The sequence below is a fragment of the Strongylocentrotus purpuratus genome, unplaced genomic scaffold (genome assembly GCF_000002235.5).
Source record: "Strongylocentrotus purpuratus isolate Spur 01 unplaced genomic scaffold, Spur_5.0 spur5_scaffold_2, whole genome shotgun sequence".
NCBI classification, from domain to species: domain Eukaryota; kingdom Metazoa; phylum Echinodermata; class Echinoidea; order Camarodonta; family Strongylocentrotidae; genus Strongylocentrotus; species Strongylocentrotus purpuratus.
In genome coordinates this window covers 37,862,988-37,875,108 of record NW_022145605.1, presented here as the reverse complement: position 1 = coordinate 37,875,108, position 12,121 = coordinate 37,862,988, and the positions used below count along the sequence as shown (strand labels likewise).

General features: G+C 33.4%; 1 protein-coding gene across 5 annotated transcripts in view; it reads right to left on the bottom strand.

Moving 5' to 3' along the window:
* Positions 1 to 213: 213 nt before the first annotated feature.
* LOC588253 (unconventional myosin-XVIIIa) overlaps positions 214 to 12,121 on the bottom strand; it is a 76,798-nt gene continuing 64,890 nt past the window's right edge. For 3 of the 5 annotated variants that reach the window (XM_030992354.1, XM_030992355.1, XM_030992358.1), the window contains one exon: positions 214 to 5,952. In XM_030992354.1, the coding sequence (XP_030848214.1) occupies positions 5,721 to 5,952 (232 nt within the window). In that variant the 3' untranslated portion in view covers positions 214 to 5,720. Of the gene's footprint in view, positions 5,953 to 11,597; positions 11,644 to 12,121 lie in introns of all 5 variants that reach the window. The other 2 variants (XM_030992356.1, XM_030992357.1) reach the window with 1 other exon arrangement.

The following is a 12,121-nucleotide window of genomic DNA, read 5'->3' as shown; positions in this document are numbered from 1 at the left end:
TCATCATCATCTCCATCATCATCACAATCATTACCATCACAATCATTACCATCATCACCATCACAATCATTACCATCACCATCATCATTATCATCTTCCCTACCAACGACATCATAATTATCAGCATCAACAGGGCCAACATAATTTTGTAAAATTTCATTCCATGTTAAAAACACCAGATACTCAAACATATAAACTCAGAAAACAATTCCATACAATATTGTTATATCTTTAATATCTTATCATTACAAGCAACAAATGCAATTGTTAGAATACATTTTGTCAGCATCATTTAGATACACAACAATACCTTTGATGTAAATCTGTCACCATTATGGAAGTTACCTGAACTTCCGTCATTCTTACATCACAGAATCTTAAACATTGAAATCTTTTTAAATGGAAGACATTCAGATTTACATTAATCTCCACATCTGAATATATTCCTTAACAATTACAAATGTAATCACCCCTCTGCTCCTGATACTCATGCAGCCCTTTATGCATATTTTGTTTTAAAACTGTCATTTTAGTTAGTTTTCACAGAAATATTGATATCCATACAGTACAACAATACGTGCATGATTAGTGTGTACAATGTGAGACGAACAGGAAGTGACTATAACTAGAAGATAAAACCCCACAATTCATTATTTGATTTCATAAAATGTACTGCACAGAATTAGTGACCATGCTCAGTTGATATAGTTTAATCAGTTTGAAACATATTTTACAGTGCTGTCATTAAATGTTTTAATAGATTCTTGGATAGCTGCGAACAATTTACTATTCGATGCAGTCTTTACCCGTCCTTTACAGATGTTATATTACATAGTGATCAGTGTATGCTGTAGTATCATGATATCGCCTTTACATTTACTGCATCAGTATGAAGAGTTTGAGAAAGAAATTACATTAAACCCCCAAACCGACACAAAGAAAGATAACACATCTCACTATGTACTTGCATAAAAGAATGATTTGAATTCTGATTTATGGAAATATATATATTTTTTGTTGGATATACGATGTTTTCATATGATACACTAGCATTCAATACTTTAAAACAGAATGAAAGACGAAACAATTTAAGAGACTGCATTTTGGGAAAACCTTTCACGTGATAGAAAATAACACAGTTGTTATTTTGTACATACACTCTTTCCCCCTTATATACTTTTAAATCTAAACAACTTATTTATTATTAATAAATGATGGTGCTACGGGACCGTATACTGTTTGAATAGTCTCTTTATGTGGGCATATGAATATAATATAGCTTAGGGCTTACGTAAAATGGCATACAAATAAGTGGATATTTTAATCTGTCTACAATATGATGATATAGTGATTTTGTTATAAGCCTTTTAAAATTATCATTAAGAACAATAATATAATGGGAGAAAGCAAATCGTCTTGACTACAACTATCCAAATGGAATATATGTACTTTGAATGTGCATAATACATTGAAAATATGTCACAAATATGAACGCTAATATCAGCCAATACCCTTTACCCATACAACAATGCAAACTTGAGGGATTTGTCTAACAATCACCAAAACGAGTGTATCCAATACTTACTGCTAACAATTCAGAAAGAATGTTTGACCATTGACGGTTTTTGGAATGGAATTACTTATTTCTTGCAGTTATGAACAATGTTATACCAAAAAAAATTACACTACATTAACATTTTATTGGGAGAGAAGCATAATACATTTAGTTACTTGTTGTTATGCTGAGACAATCATTATCATACATCAGCCCTGCATTGGGGTGTAATGAGTGTTGAATAATGAAATTATATTGACTAAAGAAAATATGAGAAGAGATAAAACATGCAATTAAAAACTCAAGAATATAATATAATGCAAACAAAAAAGAGCACCAAATGTAAAATTCAACAACAAAATGAAATAAAAGAAGAAAAAGATGAACATAAGTTTACATATAAAAGTTTTTAAAAATCTACACCACACAAAATATATATGATCTTGAATATGTTGCACCTCTCCTTTAGAATTTCACTAAGGAAACCTTTCCCTTCCGCAAAACATAATTATGACAAAAAACATTATGCCTTGAAACATGAATAGGAAAAATATTCAAATTTGACAAGAAAGTAAATTATATTACATGCTTGAATTATCATGTGATGCTAGAAAAAAAAAATCATATTTCTATGAAGACCAACTGACAGTTTGATCATATGAGGTAAATTAAAATACATGTATATCTTCCTTCTCAAAATTAAACAGGATAAAACTTAAAAGTAAAGTAAAACCGTGGTTTTACTGTTCACGCTCATTTGGCTATACCTAGTATATCATAAGTTATACCCGAGATTAAAGAAATACAGAAGACTTTCAAGTCTTGTATTTTCATTAGACATCCTTTTAATCTTTTTAATACAAGTGCAATTCTCATTTTTACCTTAAAAATATTTACATAATATATATGTGACAGAATGCGTTACATGCTTGTTTATAGTATTCTGTTGCTTTACAATTGCCATAGCAACATCTACCTCCAATAATCCAAATACAAACTAAGTACTGCAAACATATGTGTCCCTGTAATCTACAATATTTTGTCCAATAATGCTTTCTTATATATGAAAAATAATTTGAAATACTAGAATGAATAGGATAGATTTCGTATTTGAAGAAGACAATACTGTTTCATTAGTCTGCATAAGTTTTAAACCCTATGCTTTATAAATGTATTATCACATAACGATAAACTTTGATGGGGGAAAATAAAATCAGGAAAAATTGCCCAAGTTGCTCCATGCTACGTTAGCCAAGGCACTAAGAAATCACATTTCACCAGAATAATATATATTTCTTGGAAACAGCAATAATATTCATTTCAGCTTTTCCAATTTAGTACAGCTATTACCTACAAAGAGACAGACAAAGATATATACACATTCCTTTTGTTTTTATTTACATATTTTCCAATTAAATTATTTACACATTTGCATTCTTATTACATCCATTTCAATTATAGACAAATAGTATTCCATTCAGGAATCTATCATATAACATTGCATTTTGATTACATTTCATAATTATCTCCATGTAGGGTAATACTTATGACATAAGCCAAAAAGAAGAAAAAAAAACCAATGACAAGGGGTTACGATGAATTACATGTAATAACAAGTATTATCAATTCTTATTTATTTTACTGAGGTTTTGTCAGAAAACCAGCTGGTGAATGTTTTGGCTAAAATATTTGCTTCCTAATAAAATATACTCCTATTCAAGAGGGATATAATAAAATGTTAAGAACAATAAGGTTTATAACCATATCACTATATAATTTTCTGAAGGAACATTGCATGGTATACTACACAATTCTATTACTAAAAGATCATGGCCCTCAAATGTATGATGACATCAATCTCAATGTGATTAAAGAGAGTATGTATCACAAATACAATTATGAAGTGCTTTGAAACTGGCGGTGAAAAGAACTCTTAGGAGCAAGGCTGAAATATCTGAAAATAAAAACATCTGTGCCTTGGGGGACTTCATGCGATGACAAAACGTCACTCTAGGTTACATCGTAATCAGGCACTTATCACATAATAACCGGCAGAAGGGAAAAAAAATGATTTCCCTTAACGGCTGTGCCTGTCGATGGTGACAAGGTTGCCAATTTAATGAACAATGGGCATATCTCATCTTCATCATCATAATCAGATTCTCTGCTGGGGGCAAACAGATGCCGCATACTTTCACTTCTAGCCGTTTCTTAAAATATAATCCTTTTCATCTTGAATTGGGCAGGGAATGACGGTGTGGAGTGAAAGAGGAACGCAAAATTACTTGGGATATTGTTTAACTGAGCCCCTTGGCTGCGTTTTCTTATAAACTCTTCCTCTAAAATGCATATTCCAAGCATTCCTTGATTTCCAGCTTGCTCCTTTAAATCTATTCTTAAATTTAACTAATGTAATTTCAACAATTCATCTTACCTTCCCTAAATTCTCTGATTCTCTGTTGTTGTTTTTTGGAGGGAGGGGGGGGGGTAGGAGGTGGTACATCATTCAATTCCCCTTGCTATTTCTAAACAGATATTCAAAGAATTTGTTAAATCCCCAATACCAAATAATGCACTGTAAGCTTTGATTTTGTCCATCCCTGAAATAGCCAGGTCAACCTCATGCCATTTTGTTTTCCCGTTCAAAAAACTTGGACAGACCCATTTCAAGAGATGGTCTTCATCTATCATGTTACCACTCATAATTCTTCACCTTTCAATCGCTATCTTCATCTCTGAAGTCCGATGACCATCTCTTGCCCAATATGATATCAATGGTGAGATATAATGCACCATGGTCCGAACTAGTTTCAACACCCTTCTCTCATGCTCTCTCTCTCTTTCTCTCTCCCACTAGCAGTTTATCATCCCTATTCTTTCTATCATGCTCCATCATTTTCTTTCTTTCTCTCATTTTTTCCTATGAAATGTATCACCCCTCTTTCTTTCTTGCTTTCTCTTATCTCCCTTTCTTGAACTTCTCATCTCTTTCTTCCCATCCCCCACCCCACTCTCTCTCTTTCTCCCACTATCAGTTTATCATCCAGGTTTTTCTCTTGCTCCCCTTCTCCTTCTCCCCCTCTCTCTCTTTCTCCCCTATCCCCCTCTCTCACTCTCTATATCTTCTTCTCTCTACAGACCAGTGCGTATCCATGGCAAACTGAGTCAAGAGGCAGCTGATTCCAGAGCGAGCTTTAACCCATCTCCATATTCACCCATTTTTTTTTTTTTTTTTCTTCATGCGGTTTGGTCAAACTTTCCACAGAGAATACTACTTGGACTGAAATGGAGCCTTTCAAGAAAAAGAGCATTGGGTGAGGGGAGGGGGGTCTGTTGGTATTAGGATAACTGGTATCAATAAGCACAAAAACCTGCTTTTATTTTTTAATGGAGCATAAAGTGCAAATACCTGTATGAAGTTCAAAGCAATTAAACAAGAGAAATAAGGGCACATAAAAAGTCAATGAAGACACTTTGTAATTACATTATTGGCCTATAACACATTTTAATTGAAGGTACTTTGATTAACCAAATCATATGCATGAAAAAGACCTATGGGAAGCTTTTAAACTGTTGTACTATGAAGTCATGTATTACAAAAGAGACAAAATATATGCTGGGTGTTAAAACATTAATACATATATAAAGCATTTACATAGACATAGTTTTTATATTTAAAAAAGTGCACAAACCTATATGGCTTGATGTAAATATTACACTGTCAAAGACAGTATTGAATGGCCAAAAAATAATCTTTCATTCCAGAGCTTATTACTCTAGACAAATGAATTGCATTTATAGTTTGTTATGCAATATCCATACCACTCATAAGAGTTCTTGATCTATACCCATTAATCCTTTGTGAAGTATTCACATATTAGACAAAAGTGGTTTCTATGAATGTATCACCATGACAGTACTAATTCTACAACTTATCATTTTATCATTTACATACAGAAAAATAAGTTTATACAAATCTACTCTGCTAAAATTCCTAACTAAACCTGGGACCTGTTTCACAAAGCCTTTTTTCAATGACAAATGACAAAAGTCAGTGCCAAATCTGCTGATAACCAATCAGAAGCAAGGATTTCAGTAGCTTATAACAGAAACTGTCATTTGTCACTGATGAAAAGTTTTATGAAACACCCCCCTGCTCTAGACATCACATATAATCAGGGTTGATCACAAAACCTTTCTTCTTTGTCCCATCACTGCTCTCTCCACCTATCGTGGAGTTGCTGGTGAGGCTGATGTTGGTGTTGGAGTCTCCGAGCTCTACGCTGCCTACGGTGTCTTCGCTGTACATGCTGCTAGGTCGGGAGGTGCTGCGTGCGCCTAGCTCATCCACGTCTTCCTCGTCAGAGCTCCCGGGGTTGATGACGTACTTGCCGCTCCTAGGATCAATGAGCAATGGAAAGAAGGTTAAAGGGGTGTTCTCCTGACGGTGTTAGGACTAAGAATGATGAAAGTGAGCTGTACTAGGTGAAGGCTTTAATAGCATGAAGTCTTCCAAAGTTTCGGCTACAATAATATGCATCAAGCTTTAAACATTTGTTATTTAAATTACATGAATGTAGACTGGTATAACTAATGACTTTATTGTGGCCTTCAAAAATGTTATACTTCTTAATTTTTTGTGCTGAAAGCAGTTTAAACCAGCCATATTGTAATATTGTAAACAAAGTTTTGAAAAGGATAATCTTGTCTTTGAAGTATAATTAGGTTCAATCATAAAATGCGAAGTCAAGTATCGTAGAATAATGATTTTATAAAGATGGAAAAAAAAAAGAAAGAAGGGTTTTGTCATTACAAACTTGACCTACAAAATTATATTTCTAAATGTCAAGGCACAAGAAATATGGAGTTCAGAAGTTCTTTTTCATTTTACATGGTTTGAATGTTTTAAATGTCTTAATTGAACACCACTGCCGATTTGTATAATTCTGACCAAAATAATAATTGTCAATTTTTTGTCAGATTTATTTAATACAAAGATTCCAAAGCATCAACTCATATTAGTAAAGTGAACCAACTGATATTAAAATATATACATATCGCTTCATGAAAAATAGTACCACATGTACAATTTTTAAAGATGAGAGAATAAAAAAGAATAAGAAAAAAGAAAGATTCAAATTATGTTAATTAATGTACCATGCTACAATACTTCAGTGAAATCGGGAGATTAATACCCACAACATCTGTTTGCACACATTATATTTTAGAATAGAAATATTGTATAATTTAATCAAAATAAATGTAAATGAAAAAATAAAGTTTTAGAATGAGATCGATAATATTCTTTTAATCAAATGTCAAGTGCAAAACCATGCCATATATATAGATTCAAATAAATGAGGAAAAAATAACAAAATTATTAATGCAGTTTTTGTTTTACATATTAGTGCTGTCTATGAGCATCTATGACATGTCTATACTATCAAAGCAGACAGCCACCTTAACCCATGCAAAGCAAAAACAGGTTATCAAAGTTAGGTGTTCCAAATAAATAATGGTTATGATTGGAATGCCATTTCACACACTTGATAACTGATTACATAATCATGTACAAGAAGTTAACAATACAATGATTCTCTTCGGAATCTGCACACACAAGTACATGCAGATTTTAGAATCACAGCTGGCAACACCTTGGTATTTGGTCTAACAACAAGTCTCTTCAGAGCTAAAAGGGCATTGCGGTTTGTTAATGACCTTCTTGCCCTCCTCAGACGATGTTAACACTCATTATAATCAGGGATAAAATGTTTGACAAAGTAATCATTTCTGTGAAAAAAAGAAAATCAATCAATGCAGCATATCTGTCCATCAACGACCAAGGCATCTGCCCTCAAATGACATAGACAAAGGAATACAGAAACATTATGTTGAATGAAATATTCAAGCAAATAAAGGTGATAAATATGCATTGATCACATAGTGTGGGGTGTATGTGATGGTAAAATGATCCTCACATGCTCTAAATGTGAGGATTATATCTCATCATCTCCAAAACATAACACTTCTACCCCTGGCTAAATCTAGACCAAAAGAGTAGGCAATCGTCATCAGCACTTGTCGTGAAACGAATATCTGTTCTTCATTCGATCATACGCTTTAATTCACTCATCCTCTTTAACATGATAAAGCTCCCCACTCATCAGTCATAGTCACATCCAGTTTAGAGTTTCAGTGCCACTACAGAAGATTGATTATTAAAATATACACCACCCTCCATGCTACTCCTTCTTCCCTCTGAGCTGTTATCTTCCAGGAGTCAGAACACTCTAAAAATCTGCAGTTTATGAATTTCATATCATAAAAAATACAGAGGGTTGTACTATAACACCATTAATGCCCCTCTAAAGTTTTGGGAGCCCCACAAATTTGATGGAAAAATTTAACTTAAATTGTATCATATTGTGAAAGGGGATGTCATTTAAGTGACATTTCTCCAATGATTTTCAAAACGAATGTGTGTGAAGTCAAATATTGATGAAAGAATGCAAAATTTAGGTCTTGTGCATACAACCCCCCCCCAAAAAAAAAAATGTATTCTTTTATCAATACTGGACTTCTTTTGGGAAGAAATCTTTGCAGAAGTGTGTTTTAAATGACATCCTCTTTCACATTATGATGCAATTAAGTGGAATTTTGCCATCAAATTGTTGGCAGATTTGGGGCTCCCAACACTTTAGAGGGGCTTTAAACATATATTTGTTACTCATTATTAATATTGATTTGGACAGGCAATGTGTTTATGCTCTCACAATATACTCATAGGCAAGATAGTGAGTAAATAGATTCTATTCAGTAATGATTTGCTGGCACTCTGGACAAAAAAAAACATGTAAGAATTCCCACCCCTACTTCTTTGATTTGGTATTGGTAATTTTACAATCGGCCTCACATGTATGGTCTCACCTCAGTAGCCTCTTAATGTTGAATTCTGAACAAAAGAGGAACAAATTCTGACACCCCTAAACATTTAGTCATGATCACATATTCCATGAATAATTGAAGAGGAAAGATGTCTGTTTGGAGCCAGCAGGGCATTACCTCATGTACTTGAATACACAGTCAACGTTCTTGTGGCTCTGAAACAGATGATCCCTTTATCAATCAATGCTTCCGTCATGAATAACCCTTTTCATTATCGTGTTCAAGTTCACACCGCACTTCAATTCATAGTCCCATGTGGCAGTCACATGCATTGAAGCTCTCCTCTGTTGTAGAGGTTAACAACCTACATACATGTGTCCTCTGTAGTACATATACCCTCAAGCTTTCAAATCATTGTATCATCTGCTTAAAGCCAGAAGGGTACTAGCTCATATGCTTCAACACAGAGTTAATGCCTTCCTGGCTCTCAACAGAGAGTTTGATTGAATGAGGTATGCCCCTGTCAACATTAACAGGAAGATATTTTTCATCTTGGACTTAAAATAGAAGCATGCCTTGCAAGCTTGATATGGCACTGTCTTGCAAGGAATCCTCCCGCAAATATCTAGCAATCAGTGGAAAATAGGAAAGATGGTGTCTTTTCTAATATCACTAAACATTTCTTATTAACTCAATTTGATGACAAGAAGCTACTCTCAGCTACTTGTAAACACCCTGTTTCCCTTTCATTAATTCAATGTTTAAAGTCAAAATGAGAAAAGATGCTGTATGTTTCTAATGCTTCATTCTCTCAACAGTTTTATACATTGAAGAGCGCTAATACTAATGGAGATTTCCCGGTGGAGCAAATTACTGGAGCTACATGTTAAAATAGAATAATCAGTTTATCCTATATGTCACACCAGATCAACAAGAGTTAAATGGATAGTCGACAAAAAAGAAGAAGAGGGTTTTTGACCTCGCTCCCTGAAGTCATCATATCTTCATCTTGGTGTTCAAAGGAGAATGGTGGAGAAAAAAAGAGGTGCCCTGTTTAACAGAAAGAGGGCAATCCTGCGAATTCTGTTTTGAAATAATCATCGTGATGGGTGCAGGGGGGAAATGAGATGTAGTGGTTATGATGAAGAGAGTTATCCTGTTTGTAATGATGCCCTCCAGGTCATCCCGGTCACAAAAGGGGACGACATGTTAGCAAACGACAGTGTCATCAAGCACGTTTTATGTTTTATACCTCTTTCACAAACCCATGCCCTTATTATCCGCATTGAACTAATGCACATTATTTTAGTGCGGTTCAATTCATAAGTCCTATAATGCTACTAAAATGCTATTATTTTGCATACTTGGGTTAATGAAAGGGGTATTAAACAAACTATTCTAATTAAGAAATTCCCACCAATTGAAAATAAAATAAACAGAAGTAGCTCTTTATTGATAAAAGGAAAAGACTTGTTCAACTTTAGGACACTACTACGCCAGCCAGCCTCATATTTAGAAATATCCTCATTCAGAAATTGTACGCCAGTTGAAAGAAGGAGAGACTTTTCTTTGATAAGAGGTATAAATGAAATGATATGATATGATATAAAACGCCATTTGGGCATTTATGTTTTCCAAAAGTAAACTTATTACTGATTTAATTTGAGGTTTGTGAGAGATCTATTTACCAAAAGTGGGAACAAAGACAGTAAAATATAAGTCGTTTATGTAAAATATCAGTAAAGTAATCTTCAATCTGTGAACGTTAGTACAAATAGGCTGCTGAACTAAATTCCTTGAATAAAGTTCTATTTACGCAGTAATTAGGACTGTTACCTGTGTAACACATGGGGTAAAAGGCACAGGGTTCCTTTGAAATAAATGAAAGTAAAGTTAGATAATTTGGGAAACCATGTGTATTTATAATGACTGTAATTTAAAAAATGTTATAATGACACGAGATGTAACAAATTAGTGTGATATGAAAATAAAGAGACAGTGTTTTATAATGGGTGATGTCGTTAAAGAATATTTGAGAATTAACTCCTCATCTTTCTTACGTATAAGTGCTTGCCTTTCAGTAAACATAATCTTTAACATGCAGTATATTATTTAGTGATACATGTAAGTAGTTAATCATATATTCATATACATACAAATTGCAATGCGTAGCCATAGTGCATGTAAGTACTTTGAACTATATATTATGTTTCCTTGCATGTGAATTCTAGCATAATTAATAAAAAGACATTTTTGTTGGCCATTGGCTATTTGTTTTGCATTTGTTTTTATGCCCCCAAAGATGCACTGCATAATGCAAGCCATCCAGTTGTAAAAAACTATAAATCACATACTCTTAGGACTGTAAACAAAGGAATCAAAGACACATGACCTTTCCTTAGGCCAGTGAACTCGGCTTAAAGTATGAAGGCTCTTTCAAAGAATGCAAAATATAGAAATGAAATATAGATAGAGGAGCTCTCAAATAACATCCCTCAAAACATAAATCAGTTGATTGAAAATCTTCAAAAGTCCTTCAAACAATTTAGCTATGATGAAAAAAAAATTGCAGGCAAATAATAATAAGGAAGTCTAAGAACTAAGAAGGTTGAAATGATGTACTATTCTTTTGTGTCCTTTTTAATTTGAAAGAATAATATGAGAATTATGAAGATTTTTCACAGAAATCAACAAAAAAGGGAAACAAAATCCTGGATATGCTTTCAAAATGATGCCGTCAGTAGTGCATTTGCAACATCAGTATGAAATGTTTGCATGATGATTTTTTGAAATCTGACTATATGCTCTTATAATTAATAACTAAAGATAAATTCTATTTAAAAAAAAGGCAAAATATCTGCACATATTGAAGATAATGAAATGAGAACAGAAACCAAATGTGCTATGACAAAAATGTATGAACTAATCTGATATTTTGTTTAATAGTGTGAATAATAATATTATATAAAGCTCTATTATTCTACGTACTGTGAGAAGTATATTTTAATAAATGTCATATAATTTGTGCGTTCTTTGCCAGTGGAAGATTAACAAAACTGAATTAAAACCAGAAACCAAATAATAATGGGAAATTCTTTATCAACCAAAGAGCGTACAAAGAGCAGATAACTTGTAGGAAATCATGTGAGATACTTGCCAATCTGAGGATGGTAATGTATATGAATCACCACTGCACTGAAAATCTAACGAGTCAAGAAATGCAATATTATTACTGATTTTGGTAAGAGGATAAGATGGGATGATATGCAATTTTGTCTGAAAACAAAACTCCTTGACTAAAAATACTTAATTATGATTATATTTTCATCTGAAGAGTCATTTCATCTTTAAATATGCACTTGTTTTGAATATTGTGAATCACAACCTCAAAGGTAGATGCGATTTCTTTCTCTCTCTCTCTCTCTCTCTCTCTCTCTCTCTCTCTCTCTCTCTCCCTCCCTCCCTCTTACTAATTACTTGGCAAACCTGAAACACATGACTGTTCAAATGTAACCGTGCAAAACATGAAGCTTCAATTTTGCTTCAATTAACGACTGAATTATTCATACCCCTTGCAAATTTGAGGTTTTTTTTCCCCGTCACTAAAGAATAAATGGTGGACTGGTTGAATTAGGGCCTTTGTTGAATACTTTTAGATGTCACATTCTCCAGAAACATAAC